A 17,805-nucleotide genomic window follows, 5' to 3' on the forward strand; every position below is an offset into this window, starting at 1 on the left:
GATGATCTGTTTTAATCATGAAACTTGTTTTTAAATCATTTCCACAAAAAAGCCTTTACCCTCAAGTCTCCAAAAAGAAAAGATTCCAGATTTCAAAATGCAGTTATATGATTATATTAGATATTTTACATTTTTGATACCTGGGAATTTTACAATTACTTTTTATTACAGGATAGAAAAGGAATCAAAGATTATTCAAAGTCAGCATATTAGCAGGATTAAAAATGAAACAAGATCAAAGAATCAACCTGAACCTCGAGATGCAGTGCCACCCTCAGCTGCTAGACAGAGAAGAAGAAACAAGGTCAAATCAGGGTCAACAGGTCAAACTAAAATAGACATCAAACATTACAGACCAGGTTACACTTGGAACAGAGGTGGCAGAATGAAGGAAATTAGAATAAGGTATTTTAGTTTGTACATATAAACATTGTATAATATATTAGTTTGTATAAATTAACAGTGTTGTAAGAGTCAAAGTGTACTAAAACTAAGCATTATCCATGAAACCCAAAAATAATTTGCACATTGATAGTGACATGTGTCTTCCTGAACTTCCCAATGGAGTGCAAAAGACCATCTCTCACTAACAAGGCAAAATTTCTTAACCTGAAATCTACCTCAAAATTAAATGTACAATGATAAACTGCCATGTTGATATTAAAGTCAAGGAAGACATATGTTGATTTAGAATAGAGATCACAGATGTTACAATTTTGCGACATACTTTACGCAATTTCACATTTATTTGGCCTGTTGATTAGATTTGTGTGTGTTATAGAATTGAATAAATGGAATATCATACCATGTATCTCAACTATATATATTGAAAATTCCAGCATGAATGATGATAGTGTCAATATTTACTCACATTATATTATATGATATTTATACATGCACGCTCATAAGATTTGTTAAGTGTACATGTATTTTATATAAGCTATGTCTGGTTTTAATTGGAAAACATACCTGGTTTGCATGTTATATTGTTCTTTTAAATAAATTAATGTACATGTTCAAGATATTTGACTAAAGGGGATAAAATGTTGACAACAGTTTTGTTAGAAATTGAATTATTTAAGAAATAATATCGGTCTGACAGGTGATTATCAGCTATTTAACACAGGTTTAGAGTTTTGATATGTAGAAATTCACCATGGAAGCCGTAGTCCTGAATGGTAAATCTTTTTGCATCATAACAACAAATAGGTGTTAAAGAGATGATAAACAACTCTCAGGTGTATATTATTTCAAGGTTAAGCTAAAAATTAAGGAGATCACTAGAAATATTTTTCAAGCAGAGATTATTTCTGTTGCCAATTTACAAATGTGGCTGTTCTTTCCACACTCCACTGTGACTAAGGTAACAAATGAAGAAAAGGATAAGATAGTTATTTTTTATATATTTTTCAACAATTTAAACTTACATAATTATTTGTTTAGTGATTTTGATTGATTAAGCCATTTTCAAAAACCTCTCCCTCCCACCCGTCCCCCCTCTCCTTTCCTCTTAGTATCATAATTTGAGCCGCTTTACGACAAAACCAATGTAAATTATGCATTTGCGACCAGCATGGATCCAGACCAGCCTGCGCATCCATGCAGTTTGATCAGGATCCATACTGTTCACTATCATTTTCTCTATTTGTTATAGGCTTTATAAGCGAACAGCATGGATCCTGATCAGTCTGTGCGGATGCCCAGGCTGGTCTGGATCCATGCTGGTCGCAAACGCATTATATTATGTTGGTTTTGTCGTGACGCGGCTCATTTACAGATACAATTTGTACATGATTACACCAGTTAGATCATACAATTTTCTTTTGTATATATTGACAAAAAACAAGGCAGGTAAGAATCAATTATGAATTATCAAATAATTGTTTTGTAATATTTCTATTTTACTCATTTTGAATGATATATTTCCATTTTTAGACACCTTGCAAGAAAATTTCTTTTCATCTGGAAAAGGAAAGTTTTTGGTAGAGTGACACCATTTCAGGCAAGGTAAGGCAATGAAATGATTGTTAAATTTTTTGTTGCATACTGTATACTGTAGTTATAAAATCATATTTTTGATCTTAATAGAAAGACTTCAGTAGATAACTTCAAAAAAACTACTCAAAGATATCATTGGTTTGTGTCTGTAGAAACAATTTATATCTCTAATTTACTATTGGTTTACAAGAAGTTATACACTGAATATAAAATGAATCAGCATTTAAATATTATAAGAAAAGTATGTGTGTTTTGATACACAGTATGTAAACATAAAATAATTATTGCTTTTATGGAAACAATGGAAAAAAATTGAAACAAACATAAAATAATTACTCCTTGAAGTACAATACAATGTACATAATATTGATACATCTTTATTACCATTTACATAATATTTCACCACAGGGAGCACTATAGACGTAGATTACTCCGAGTAACATTCAGGGTGTGGCACGGCATGTGGTGGGAGTTACGAAAGGAATGGCGTCTTGTTGTTCGAGCTGAATGCCATCATAGGTATGTTCTCATGATTTATCTCATCAAAGTTGTTTTTTAATGATTTATCTTATCAAAGGTTAGTTTTTATTGTATTTTCTGATCGTAAGATCAGTAAATACATAGCTAACATCCACGGTCTAACACAAAATTTCCTAACAGTCCTAACAACGCAAAGTAGTTCGTACTCAAAACTGCTTAAAACCAGCAATTTAAAAGAAAGAATAATTTTTAATGTAGGCATTTAACGAATTACAGTGCATTAAAAGTTTAGATAAGTCAATAGAAATATGAGGTTACAATCACAAATTTTGCGGATGAATATCTTTTTTACCCAATGAAAAATGTTCGGCTATTTCCGTAAAGCTTCGGATTATCATGAATATCATTTTAATCAATGAAAATGCTATTTTTAGCTATGTCGATTACCGAATACTCCAGAGCGTAGTACACAAATAAATCTGACTGTCGAGTAGTGGAATATATACATGTCGGACTGTTTTGGCGAGAAGATTTTTGCTAAATTATTTTCATCAGTGTTAAACAACAGCTTTATCCTGAACAAAATACCTCGAAATTGATAAGGATTGCAAACACGAAATGGAAAATCTCAATTTAGAATTACATAATGTATTCGTTTTTATTCAAGGTACTTATGTATTACTTCGCCGTGGTGCAGAGGTAAGCGGTCTCGTTGAGGGTGTGAGAGGCCTATGGTTCAAATCCTAGTCGAGGCAATTCTATTTTTTTTTCATGCAAAATTCCACATGTATCAATCTCAAACTGTTATAGAAGAAAATCAAAACGCTGTCGCTGTGTAAGATGAATTATAGTATATAAAAATAAACTTATACAGGAAAGTACATACAGATTTAGATTGCAAAGATCAGAAAATACCATAGAGCTGCAGCCCTTTGATTATTTATTTCATTATAGGTCAGTTGTGATAGTTTATTATAAATTGCCATATTATATCTTATCAATAGCAAGTTGTCACTATTTATTTCATCATAAGCCAGTTGTCCTGATTTATTCCATCATAAGCCAGTGGTCCTGATTTATCTCATCATAAGCCAGTTGTCATGATTTATCTCATCATAAGCCAGTTGTCCTGATTTATCTCATCATAAGCCAGTTGTCATGATTTATCTCATCATAAGCCAGTTGTCATGATTTATCTCATCATAAGCCAGTTGTCATGATTTATCTCATCATAAGCCAGTTGTCATGATTTATCTCATCATAAGCTAGTTGTCATGATTTATCTCATCATGAGCTAACTGTCATGATTAATCTCATCATAAGCCAGTTGTCGCTATTTATTTCATCATAAGCCAGTTGTCATGATTTATCTCATCATAAGCCAGTTGTCATGATTTATCTCATCATAAGCCAGTTGTCGCTATTTATTTCATCATAAGCCAGTTGTCATGATTTATCTCATCAATAGCCAGTTGTCATGATTTATCTCATCATGAGCTAACTGTCATGATTGATCTCATCATAAGCCAGTTGTCATGATTTATCTCATCATAAGCCAGTTGTCGCTATTTATTTCATCATAAGCCAGTTGTCATGATTTTCATGATTTATTCCATCATAAGCCAGTTGTCATGATTTATCTCATCAATAGCCAGTTGTCATGATTTATCTCATCATAAGCCAGTTGTCATGATTTATTCCATCATAAGCCAGTTGTCATGATTTATCTCATCATAAGCCAGTGGTCCTGATTTATTTCATCATAAGCCAGTTGTCGCTATTTATTTCATCATAAGCCAGTTGTCATGATTTATCTCATCATAAGCCAGTTGTCGCTATTTATTTCATCATAAGCCAGTTGTCATGATTTTCATGATTTATACCATCATAAGCCAGTTGTCATGATTTATCTCATCATGAGCCAGTTGTCATGATTTATCTCATCATAAGCCAACTGTCATGATTAATCTCATCATAAGCTAACTGTCATGATTCATCTCAAATTAAGCCAACTGTCATGATTCATCTCAAATTAAGCCAACTGTCATGAATTATCTAATCATAAGCCAGTTGTAATGATTTATCTCATCATAAGCCAGTTGTCATCATAAGCCATTTGTTATGCTTTAACTCTTCATAGGTTAACTAGCATATTTTTTCTAATCATAAGCCAGTTGTAACGATTTATCTCATCATAAGCCAGTTGTCATCATAAGCCATTTGTTATGCTTTAACTCTTCATAGGTTAACTAGCATATTTTTTCTAATCATAAGCCAGTTGTAATGATTTAAGTTGTCATGATTTAACTCATCATAGTTCAGATGTCATGTTTTATCTTAGAGAATATACATGTAAACAAATGTCATATCAAGTTTTTACATTGATGTATATATGTATTTATTTCAGATATGTTTTATGGCAGAGGACATTTAGTGCATGGAGAGAGTTTGTAGAAATACAGAAAGTAAAAAGTGCAAAGCTTATTTTGGCTGAAAGACATGGTAAATCAAGAAGAATATTTTTATTTTCAAATATATATATACTGTTATGTTATCTCATTGAAGTCATAGAAAAATACCAGTTGTTAACCAGTTATAAATTATGTATCAAATTATTTCATTGGTCAATATTTTTATATCTACCATAATGAGAAAACAATAAGGTGCTGGCTTATTTGACAGATTTTTAAATGAGAATTTTTAGCTCACCTGTCACAAAGTGACAGGGTGAGCTTTTGTGATCGCTTTTCGTCCGGCGTCCGTCCGTCCGTAAACTTTTACTTTAAATGACATCTCCTCATAAACCACTAAGCCAATTTCATCCAAACTTCACAGGAATGTTCCTTTGGTGGTCACCTTTAAAAATTGTTCAAAGAATTTAATTCCATGCAGAACTCTGGTTGCCATGGCAACCAAAAGAAAAAACTTCAAATATCTTCTTTTAAAAAACCCAAAGAGCTAGAGCTTAGATATTTGGCATGAAACATCTTCTAGTGAGTGTCTACCAAGTTTGTTCAAATTAAAGGCCTGGGGTCAAAATTGGCCCCGCCCCAGGGGGTCATTGATTTTCCCTATATGCATATAGTAAAAACTTAAAAAAACTTCTTTTAAAGAACCCATAGAGTTAGAGCTAAGATATTTAGCATGAAACATCTTCTAATGGGTGTCTACCAAGTTTGTTCAAATAAAAGCCCTGGGGTCAAAATTGGCCCTGCCCCAGGGGGTCATTGATTTTCCCTAAATGCAATAGTAAAAACTTAAAAAATCTTCTTTTAAAGAACCCAAAGAGCTAGAGCTAAGATATTTAGCATGAAACATGTTCTAATGGGTGTCTACAAAGTTTGTTCAAATAAAAGCCCTGGGGTCAAAATTGCCCCCCGCCCCCCGGGGGTCATTGATTTTCCTTATATGTGTATGGCAAAAACTTAAAAATCTTCTTTGAAAAAACCCATATAGCTAGAGTTTAGATATTAAGTATGAAACATCTTCTAGTGAGTGTCTACAAAGTTTGTTCAAATAAAAGCCCTGGGGTCAAAATTGGCCCCGCCCCAGGGGGTCATTGATTTTCCCTATATGCATATAGTAAAAACTTAAAAAATCTTCTTTTAAAGAACCCAAAGAGCTAGAGCTAAGATATTTAGCATGAAACATGTTCTAATGGGTGTCTACAAAGTTTGTTCAAATAAAAGCCCTGGGGTCAAAATTGGCCCCGCTCCGGGGGTCATTGATTTTCCTTATATGTGTATAGCAAAAACTTAAAAAATCTTCTTTGAACAAACCCAAATAGCTAGAGTTTAGATATTAAGCATGAAACATCTTCTAGTGAGTGTCTACCAAGTTTGTTCAAATAAAAGCCCTGGGGTCAAAATTGGCCCCGCCCCAGCGGGTCATTGATATATATGCATATAGTAAAAACTTAAAAAATCTTCTTTTAACGAACCCAAAGAGCTAGAGCTAAGATATTTAGCATGAAACATGTTCTAATGGGTGTCTACAAAGTTTGTTCAAATAAAAGCCCTGGGGTCAAAATTGGCCCCGCCCCGGGGTTCATAGATTTTCCTTATATGTGTATGGCAAAAACTTAAAACTCTTCTTTGATAAAACCCAAATAGCTAGAGTTCAGATATTAAGAATGAAACATCTTCTAGTAAGTGTCTACAAAGTTTGTTTAAATAAAAGCCCTGGGGTTAAAACTGGCCCCGCCCCAGAGGTGTCATTGTTTTTAACTATATGTGTATAGTAAAAACTTAAAAAATCTTCTTTTAAAAAACCCAATGAGCTAGAGGTTAGATTTTAAGCAGGAAACACCTTTTTGTTGGTGTCTACCAAGTTTTCCAAATAAAAGCCCTTGGGTTTAAATTGGCCCTGCCAAAGGGGGAGGGGGGCTGGGGGCGGAGGTCATTGTTTTACATTATATGTGTGTAGTAAAAACTTAACATCATGAAACATCTTCTAATGGGTGTCTTCCAAGTTTGCTCAAATAAAAGCTCTGGGGTTTAAACTGGCCCCGCTCCGGGGGCCTATATACAGGTGAGCGACCTCAGGGCCATCATGGCCCTCTTGCTAACTTTGTTCCAGCTACCAACCCATCTTATCTTGCTTTCTGAAGAAATAAGCCTTTCTAAGAGATATTTTTTTTTTACAGTTTTCTTGAAGATTCTTATTTTGTATTAGTCCATGACCTATTAAGTAACTTTTACAAAATGAAAATTAAATAAACCGAAAATATTAATAAAGTAATCAAAATTCCTTTTTGCTTTACATGTACTTATCTTTTGAATAAAAAAATGTTCTTTTCTTTATAAAAAAAAAACATTTAATATTTTTACAGCTTCTACAAAATTAAAAAGGAAATGCGTAATGGGATGGTGGTTATATGTTTACAGCAGACGCAAAAAGAATGCAAAGAATAAACAAGCCATGTCTTACCACAACAATAACTTACTCAGGTAGATTGTTACTGTGTTAACTCTAGATTGTTACTGTGTAGTGTAAACTCTTTTTTACTGTGTTAACTCTAGTAGTGTAAACTCTTTTTTACTGTGTTAACTCTAGTAGTGTATACTCTTTTTTACTGTGTAAACTCTAGATTGTTACTGTGTGTATACTCTAAATCTCCAAAACTACTGAAGGGAATAGGTTGAAACTTCACACATCTGCTGGCAAATACAAGTCATGAATCCTGCTAGCTATTTTTAGGGTTAAAGGTCAAATAAGTTTTCAATAAAACAAGGAGGATAATGATTTTTCAACTCATTTACTAATTTTTTTTCTGTAAGAAATAATAATAAAAATGGGCAGATGTTACAGAAAGATCTATGTTTTTTCTTCAAATGTCATTCTCTCATGAAAACACTCTTATTATTTCAGAGCACTTGTAACATTAAAAAGCAATTGTCAATTTAAGAAGAAAAAAAGTTACTTTTTTGCCCCCACGTTAGTGGCGGGAATTTAGATTTACCCTTGTCCGTCCGTCCTTCCGTCCGTCCGTTCACTTTTGTGTCGCACGTAACTCAAAAAGTATTTGACCTAGAGTCATGAAACTTTACAGGAATGTTGATCAGCATGTGTAGTTGTGCACCTGGGTATTTTCGTCTGGATATTTTTAGTATTTTCAGAGTTATTGCCCTTGACTTAGTTAAATTTTGCAATTTTCAACTTGTGTCGCATGTAACTCAAAAAGTATTTGACCTAGAGTCATGAAACTTTACAGGAATGTTGATCAGCATGTGTAGTTGTGCACCTGGGTATTTTCGTTTGGATATTTTAAGTATTTTCAGAGTTATTGCCCTTGACTTAGTAAAATTTTGCAATTTTCAACTTGTGTCGCATGTAACTCAAAAAGTATTTGACCTAGAGTCATTAAACTTTACAGGAATGTTGATCAGCATGTGTAGTTGTGCACCTGGGTATTTTCGTTTGGAAATTTTTATTATTTTCAGAGTTATTGCCCTTGACTTAGTAAAATTTTGCAATTTTCAACTTGTGTCGCACGTAACACAATAAGTATTTGACCTAGAGTCATGAAACTTTACAGGAATGTTGATCAGCATGTGTAGTTGTGCACCTGGGTATTTTCGTCTGGATATTTTTAGTATTTTCAGAGTTATTGCCCATGACTTAGTAAAATTTTGCAATTTTCAACATGTGTCGCAGGTAACTCAAAAAGTATTTGACCTAGAGTCATGTAATTTTACAGGAATATTGATTAGCATGTGCAGTTGTGCACCAGGTATTTTCGTCTGGATTTATTTAGTATTTTTAGAGTTATTGCCCTTCACTTAGAAAATTTTTGCAATTTTCAACTTGTGTCGCAAGTTTCTCAAAAAGGATTTGACATAGTCATTTAACCTTATAGGCAGGTTGCTCAGCATATTTTAGATTTGCACCTGGGGTTTTGCTTGTGGATTTATCCAGTATTTGTAGAGTAATTTCCCTTGACTTAGTAAAAAGATTGACAGAACAGTGGCACGGTGGGGGCACCCGTGTCCTATGGACACATTTCTAGTTTAACATTTTGTTATAATATGCTTTGGAAAATACTGTCTAGTGTGTGTAAAGGTTTGTAACAATTTGGTGGTACATATATTACATTGCATGTAACATATTGTTACAGGAAATGTTGGCAGCAATGGTATGGTAGTTATGAGGTAGTGTTACATAGACAACATATGGAGAGTGTAGCCTTACAGTTCTGGGCATACAGGATTCAAGCACAGGTAAAATAAAAAAATGTAAAAAAATACTGTGGCATTATACTATTATTATACTATTATTATAATATTATTATTATTATTATTATATAATTTTTCTGCAATTATTATATTTAGATTTATGCTTTTTCATGGGTCTCTGTTTGCAAGATGACTGTGGTAGTGATTTGAAATCACTTGCCTTCCTGAACAGAGAATATCAGTGGCCTAGTGGATAAACTGTCTGCCTCTCAACCCAGAGATCATGGGTTCAAGCCTGAATTGGGTCATGACCATGTTTCTTCATACAACACCAGTACTGGTTGGTTCCTGGAAGTGGACTCGAAAGTGATAAATATAAGTTGCAAGAACTTGTTTTGCGATCGAGCTCAAATAAATATGTTTAAACCAAACCAACAAAAAATATAGGGAAGATATTGGAGTTTTAACCAGGAGTTTGCTGATGTTTGAAGTAATGAAGTATCTTTGATGTTCCAAAACCTGGAAAAAAGTTTCCTTTTGGTTTTGGTCATCATCCGTTACTATAGTTAGTTGTAGTATTTGTGAATATAAGGTAAGGAAAGGAAAGAATATTGGGAATTCATTTATTCTTTATTTGTTCATGTGAAGTGTTGATGCACCTCTTTATTTAGATTATTTTAATTGGTCATCTGATTATATTGCTTTTTACAGAGCAATGAAAATATACTTCCTTACTAGTTTGAACGCTAGCCATAATAACAGCAAGCCTGTTTTACCAGTATAGAGTCAAGTAAACCAGTACCTCCATTCAGTCTGATCATTCTTTATACTTATAACTGCTTAATTTTAGTATTTTTGACATTTAAATCTCTAATATTTAAAGGCACAGTAAAGCTTAGCCTCAGAAATGAATAAGATTTTTCCTCTATATTTGTGTATCAAAATGTGATTAAATGGATTCAGGTTGTGTAATATGCTTGTCAACAAAATACAAAAAATAAAAGTAAAATAATTTTTTAAGAAATAAAAAGAAATAAAAAAGAAAACCTTTTTTTTTGGGGGGGGGGGGGGGGGGGGCTTAATGGTCCTTTTAACAAATAGCATTAAAAATCCAATATTTAAGAATTTAAGAAAGATTAGTTTATAACACAAATTCTACAGTGCTAGAGATGAAGGTATAATAATTGTTGTTTCAGTATTGGTTAATATGGCAGTCTAAGTTGTCAGAGAGGAAGTCCGGGGTGATGAAACAATATCGTGCTGTACGCCACCATAACACTGTCATAGTACACAAATGTCTACGTGCCTGGATATCTTACTGGGCTAGGAGAAGACAAAAGGTGCAAGAAAAATGTAAGTTATAGCAGACAAAAAAGTACAAAATACAATACTTGTAAGATACCCAAATTTAGTCTGTTCCTTAATACATAGAGGTACAATTTCCACAGTGCTAAGTAGCCTGGGGTTGTATGATATCATGGAACTTTACATTTATCAGAAAATATTCAAATATAAATATCATACATGAATGAGCTTTTCCTTCTATTTAATATGTGAACTTTTTCCAAAACCATCTGTCAAAAGATTATTTCAAAAGATCAATTAAAATGTCATTTTATAAACTAAATCCAATGTCTGCCATTTTGGGTAAATTCAGTGGAGGTTACCATGGTATCACGGTTTTCCCCAAATTGCATGTATGGAAGGATAGATTGGCCAAAATCTTCATGTTAAGTTGTGGAAAACTTTCAACAGTTAACTTGCTTTAAAATTCAAACTTAATGAACAGACGATATGTCAGTATATGTGATTATATAACATATTTTAATTGACTGTGTAAAACAATTAAGGGAAATAGTAGCCAAATATGAAGATTTTATAAAATAGTTTTCTTGCCACGAATACATTCATTATTCACAAAATTAAATTTATTGGCGTGTGACAGTTTTAAAAATATTAGCATCATCGTGTGTTGCTTTTACTAGCAGTCACAGAAAATGTAAATACCATGATATCATAGAACCAGTGATAGCATAGGAACTGAGTATACGTATCATATAAAGTTTATAAATAATAATAGCTGAGAATATTTATGAAAATGATCGCAACAGGGCATATTTGCTAAGAATTTATGACATAACATTTTACAGTTAGATCAATTAAGCAACAGAGTGACATTTGAGCCGTGTCACGACAAAACCAACATAATGGGCTTGCAACCAGCATGGATCCAGACCAGCCTGCGCATCCACGCAGTCTGATCAGGATCCATGCTGTTTGCTATCAGTTTCTCTACTTGCTATTGGGTTTGTAAGCGAACAGCATGGATCCTGATCAGACTGCGCGGATGCGCAGGCTGGTCTTGATCCATGCTGGTCGCAAACGCACTATGTTGGTTTTGTCATGACGCGGCTCAAAATTTTGTATATTACTGCTTAAATTCGCTCAAATTCTGACCAGTATTTGAAGAACTAGCTAAATGTAGACTCTTTGTTGGGTCAAGATCATTGTTAAATTAACACGGGCAGTGGTTTTATATAGGAAAATCTGTAATTATATTGTTTATATATCTGTTGTTATTGGTTACCATAATTCTTGACAAGCAAATAGATAAGTCGAAACTTTAACAAACATGTTTTAGTTCTGTTCCAACTATTTCTGTTTATTTAATTTCAGATCACTGTGAAAGACTTAACCACAACATATTAGTTAGACGTATGTTTGGAATATGGTATAGAGCTTTCCAGTACAGAGAGCGACTTCATGAAAGACAAGACAGAATTATCTCCCTTGCAGAAAAGTTCCAGAAGCGCAGAGCTTTGATACACTGGAAACATTGTATCCTTGCTAAATTTTGTATTACTGTATGTTCTAACTAGCAACATATAAAAGACTTTTAATAGGATTTTATCCCCTGTCATTTAACAATATCTATAAGCCCTCTGTACTGGCCATAACAGAAAGTAAGTACATTACTTTGAGGTCACATCTTTTAACAAAGCTGATTATTACATTTTGTTTAGTAAGTGCTTTGTATGGGTCATTCACTTAATTTTGACTTTTGGTTAGTATGTGTCCTTGACTTTTGGGTGGTAAGTGTCCAGTATGTCCTTGATTTTTTGGTGGTAAGTTACCTTGACTGTTAGATGGTATGTCCCTGACTTAGATTTAAAGTGTCTTAGATAAGTGTCCTTGACATTAGTGTTGTATGTAGCCTTCACTTTAATTTGATAAGTGACCTTGACATTGATTTTAAGATATTGAGCAGCAGAAAGAGAAATATGAAATGATTGCTGAGGCAGAGAATCACTACAACAGAAAACTTCTGGTAATCACTTAAAGGCCCATTATGCCCTAGAAATGCTTTAAGATTTACTTCTCAAAAACTTTTATTTTTGGTGTATTTTTATAATTTCAAAAAGTTACTCATTATTCAATTACCTGAACTTTCTTGTTCTTACATTGCTTTTTGGCAAATAGTACAGTGATTTAGTATTTTGCATGGATTCAAAGAATACTACTTTGTTTACATTTTGCTATTTTAATGATAAAATTATTTCACATTTAGAGCTAATTTCTTCATGTGATAAACTTCTAACAGGCTTAAAATCTATTATTTATAAAAAAAATCATGTTAGCCATTTCTAAAGAAGTTTTTGTATATTTCTGAAGTCAAGCATAATGTGCCTTTAAGTTATTGTATCATCACAATGAAAACCTGTAAAGATGACTTATTTTTATGAAGAATCTATGAAAATGTATGAAGAACTATTAAAGTGACATGCTCATACAAGGGTATAAAGTGAGTGAACAGGTGAAAGTCAAAATAAGTTTACATTTTTCTTTAATTCCTTTCAATTTTATAATTTACTTTGCATGAATGATGAATATTTCATGTGGCAAAAGGAAATCGCTGTAAATATCTGTTTTGATTTTTATAAAGTGGTAATAGATTTAATGATGAATATGTTTTAAAATAATCCCACAGTTGAAAAAAACAAAAACAACAACATGTCTCCCAACATTTGAAATTATGTCACATAGGTCTATTCAGATTTCTCTATCAATGTAAACAAATGTAAATGTGAAGCATTCTATAATTTTTCAGAGTGTGGGATTTTCATCATTTCGGTTATGTGTTGTACAGAAACATCTCAAGGTGATGTGGAATGAGATGGCTGCACAGTTGAGATATAAACATGTAGGTTTCTTGACCTTGTTCACAAATTACTGACATTTTTTCATCAAATGAGACTACTACCAACAATGATAGAATTGTTAAAATCTTTTCCAAAGGGAATTTATGAATAGAAGAAAACTATATAAAATGAAGGAAGTAAAAAAGATGTTGTCCTGTATATTGTGTATAGATTTGTAAGCAGAAAAAGACGTGCCTAATATATTGTATGTCATTTGGTTATTTAACAAAAAGGATTAAAATTTAAACATTGAAGTTTTTGAATGGCATTGATGTGAAAATAAATTCACATAAAGTATCTGTAATATAAAAAAATGTGCCTTTAACACAAGGTAAATTAGAGAAATTTGTAAATATTTTGTCAGTTGCTTTAGGTCAGTACTTGCTGTTTACAAGGGTTGAATCTTTACATAATAGATTATTATTATTGAGGAAGTACTGTTAATTGGTTTATATTAGTGTGTGGTTTAAGATTATGGCATTTAAACACAACATTATCTTTTATCAAACTACATAGGGTCAAAGTTTACAAAGAAATTTTCTAAGCTCAAACTCTTGTACTTGAATATGAAGAATATACGTTAATCCTGAGATTTTAAACTCAGTTATAACCTTTTTTCTGGTACAAATTTAAGTGATACTGTAATGTTGAAGTTTAAGATGTTTGTAGTTAACAAGATGGGGATGGTTAACTTGGCTGTCAAGATGTGAGAATAAGGAGGAATTGAGAATTGTCACTCAGTCACACATGGCTTCGAAACATTACAGGTAAACCTGTCAAAGTTGTCTTGTATAGTATTTCTAGGGGGCTTGCTACATTATTTAACATAGAAAGTACCCATATCACGTTTGAAGTTTCAGTGAAGCTATCAAAACAATTATGCAGGATGGAGTGAAATTAACTACCATAGACATTTCAATATCTAGTATAATTTATTTACTACTTGTTCACATGTACTGGTATCTTTAGCTACAAGGTCATATGTTCCACTGTGATTGTGCTATGATTATCTAAACCATACATGGTTGTTTCTGTCCTTAAAGGAAGTAAGTGAAACTTTTTTCATGTTGTACCCTATGTAAGAAAATGATGTGCACAATTGTAGAGGAAATTAGGGACTTTCATGGCCAAGAGGTCAAGGTCTTTGACTGTAAATCCTTAGTCATCTAGCTTATAGAAGGTCAAGTGGTTCTTCTTAGGTGCTGATCAAGCCTGAAATAATGCTAAGAAGGGCACCTGAGGTCTTCCTCCACCATTAAAATTTGAAACTTGTTGTATGATATCAATAGTGTTGGTGTGACTTAAATTCCAAGCAATCAAACTAACAACTTAAAGTAGTCCAAGTATATCTGTGTTGTCTGTAGTATGAGATTAAGACAATCTTTGTAATAGAATATTTTGCAACAAATGACCATATTTGATATTAATAATTAAATAAATGAACATCCTGAAATACTAAATGTACATAAAATTTAATGTACCTTAATCTGGAAATGCTGGTGAAGGCTTCAAAAGGAGTATGTGGATGATATAGCAACATAGAAAATTATTATCATAGGGTAACCTGTGTAAATGAATAGCAGTGATGGGATTTTTTAAAAAAATTCTAATTCTTCAAAGTATGTGATATCTTTTATCATGTCAGAATCATTGTCATTTATTTCATTATTTAAGGAAAGTATTATTAAGGAAGTGTTTCAACCAACTACAGTTGTATACAGAATGGAGGCAACACCGCCAGGTTTGTTGTTCTTGTTGCCATTATTTTTAGCTCACCTGTCACAAAGTGACAGGGTGAGCTTTTGTGATCGCTTTTCGTCCGGCGTCCGTCCGTCGTCAGTCCGTCGTCCGTCCGTCCGTAAACTTTTACTTTAAATGACATCTCCTCATAAACCACTAAGCCAATTTCATCCAAACTTCACAGGAATGTTCCTTTGGTGGTCACCTTTAAAAATTGTTCAAAGAATTTAATTCCATGCAGAACTCTGGTTGCCATGGCAACAGAAAGAAAAAACTTAAAATATCTTCTTTTAAAAAAACCATGAGAGCTAGAGCTTAGATATTTGGCATGAAACATCTTCTAGTTAGTGTCTACCAAGTTTGTTCAAATAAAAGCCCTGGGGTCAAAATTGGCCCCGCCCCGGGGGGTCATTGATTTTCCCTATATGCATTATAGTAAAAACTTAAAAAGTCTTCTTTTAAAGAACCCAAAGAGCTAGAGCTAAGATATTTAGCATGAAACATGTTCTAATGGGTGTCTACCAAGTTTGTTCAAATAAAAGCCCTGGGGTCAAAATTGGCCCCGCCCCGGGGGGTCATTGATTTCCCTATATGCATATAGTAAAAAACTTAAAAAATCTTCTTTTTAAAGAACCAAAAGAGTTAGAGCTAAGATATTAGCATGAAACATGTTCTAATAAGTGTCTACCAAGTTTGTTCAAATAAAAGCCCTGGGGTCAAAATTGGCCCCGCCCGGGGGGTTATTTATTTTCCCTATATGCATATAGAAAAAACTTAAAAAATCTTCTTTTAAAGAACCAAAAGAGTTAGAGCTAAGATATTTAGCATGAAACATGTTCTAATAAGTGTCTACCAAGTTTGTTTAAATAAAAGCCCTGGGGTCAAAATTGGCCTCCCCCGGGGGGGTTATTGATTTTCCCTATATGCATATAGTAAAAACTTAAAAAATCTTCTCTTAAAGAACTCAAAGAGCTATGGCTAAGATATTTAGCATCAAACATGGTTCTAATAGGTGTCTACCAAGTTTGTTCAAAAATAAAAGCCCTGGGGTCAAAAATTGGCACCGCCCCGGGGGTCATTGATTTTCCTTATATGTGTATATAGCAAAAACTTAAAAAATCTTTCTTTGAAAAAAAAACCCAAATAGCTAGAGTTAAGATATTAAGCATGAAACATCTTTAAGTGAGTGTCTACAAAGTTTGTTCAAATAAAAGACATTGGGTCAAAATTGGCCCCGCCCCGGGGGGTCATTGATTTTCTTTATATGTGTATAGCAAAAACTTAAAATCTTCTTTGAAAAAAACCCAAATAGCTAGAGTTTAGATATTAAGCATGAAACATCTTCTAGTAAGTGTCTACAAAGTTTGTTCAAATAAAAGCCCTGGGCCAAAACTGGCCCGGCCCCAGGGGTGTCATTGTTTTTAACTATATGTGTATAAGTAAAAACTTTAAAAAAATCTTCTTTTAAAAAAGCCCAATGAGCTAGAGGTTAGATGTTTATCATGAAACATCTTCTTATGGGTGTCTACCAAGTTTGTGCAAATAAAAGCACTTGGGGTTAAATTGGCCCTGCAACGTTGGGGGGGGGGTGGGGTTGGGGGGCCTATATACAGGTGAGCGAACTCAGGGCCATCATGCCCTCTTGTTAATATTTATTCTGTAAAATAGCACAAAAACACTATATGTAATTCAAATATATTCACATTATGTCTGGTAATAATGAACTTAGCTCGAGATCTTTATTTTATTTTTTTTTTTAATCTTTTTAGTACAAGTTTCTACCACAATTATAATAAACTGCTCAGTAATTCAGATGTTAGTTTGCAAAACAGATGTTTCTTTTTCCTTTACAGGGGCATCTGTGGGTTTTGTTGTATTTTTTTCTCCAAAAAATATTTAAAATAGATTTTTTATTATGGTTTTTATGTTACCCTTTTGTATCTTAGTTGCTTACACTTGAAAAGCTGATGGTGAAATCTGTATGCTTAGAGCAACCATTTACAATTACTAGTACATGTATGTCTTTATCTTGATCTGGAAACTTCAGAATTCAGCTATGATCAGTTTGAACTTCAAAGCAAGAAAAGTCTAATTTATGTAATCATATTGGAATGTAATTGGAATTGTAATGTTTACAGGCCCAGTATAACAAGGCCGATGCCCATTTCTACATGCAAGAGATGCCCAAGTACATGTTTAGATTGAAAGTATTTGTTCAGCTGATGAAGAATAAGAGAGAGAACTCACAGAAAGCTGTAGAATTCAGAAGGTAAAAATTTACTGACAACTTTCTCTGAGCTTCTACATGACTTGGAGTATTTCTAGTATATGAGACTTTGTTGTCAAGTTGTTATTAATAATAGACTGTAAGACATTGATTTCCTGTAATTAGATATTTTTTCATAGATAATCTTCATAAGTTATACTTTGACAGTAAAAAAGTAATACTTTGGCAATAAATAAGTTATAGTTTACCAGTAAATATTTTTTGTCAAAATTCAAGACTAAATTTACATTTATCTTTAGGTGATATCTATATATTTTATGTTATTAATTTATTATAAAATAATCATTACTTGTTCCAGTGTCAATAATAGATCATAGAAGTATTAAAATATGTATATTTAAGATAAAATAGTCTTGCTTGGTTTTCGATAACTTATTGAAAAGTTTGTGCATGGTCCTTCTCGGTGTTTGATAACTTCTTTAAATAA

The 17,805-nt window shown here is 32.9% G+C and overlaps 1 protein-coding gene across 2 annotated transcripts in view; it reads left to right on the plus strand.

Moving 5' to 3' along the window:
• LOC132738443 (protein SFI1 homolog) overlaps nucleotides 1–17,805 on the plus strand; it is a 41,455-nt gene that overhangs the window by 3,369 nt on the left and 20,281 nt on the right. For both annotated transcript variants that reach the window (XM_060725944.1, XM_060725945.1), the window contains exons 2-14: nucleotides 172–405; nucleotides 1,936–2,007; nucleotides 2,407–2,517; nucleotides 4,886–4,980; nucleotides 7,310–7,427; nucleotides 9,095–9,197; nucleotides 10,349–10,505; nucleotides 11,829–11,990; nucleotides 12,410–12,480; nucleotides 13,261–13,353; nucleotides 14,021–14,118; nucleotides 15,026–15,092; nucleotides 17,230–17,360. In XM_060725944.1, coding sequence (XP_060581927.1) covers nucleotides 172–405; nucleotides 1,936–2,007; nucleotides 2,407–2,517; nucleotides 4,886–4,980; nucleotides 7,310–7,427; nucleotides 9,095–9,197; nucleotides 10,349–10,505; nucleotides 11,829–11,990; nucleotides 12,410–12,480; nucleotides 13,261–13,353; nucleotides 14,021–14,118; nucleotides 15,026–15,092; nucleotides 17,230–17,360 — 1,512 coding nt within the window. The remainder of the gene's footprint in view (nucleotides 1–171; nucleotides 406–1,935; nucleotides 2,008–2,406; nucleotides 2,518–4,885; nucleotides 4,981–7,309; nucleotides 7,428–9,094; nucleotides 9,198–10,348; nucleotides 10,506–11,828; nucleotides 11,991–12,409; nucleotides 12,481–13,260; nucleotides 13,354–14,020; nucleotides 14,119–15,025; nucleotides 15,093–17,229; nucleotides 17,361–17,805) is intronic.

The sequence above is a fragment of the Ruditapes philippinarum genome, unplaced genomic scaffold (genome assembly GCF_026571515.1).
Source record: "Ruditapes philippinarum isolate M1 unplaced genomic scaffold, ASM2657151v2 ctg556_1_1_1_1, whole genome shotgun sequence".
Classification (NCBI taxonomy): domain Eukaryota; kingdom Metazoa; phylum Mollusca; class Bivalvia; order Venerida; family Veneridae; genus Ruditapes; species Ruditapes philippinarum.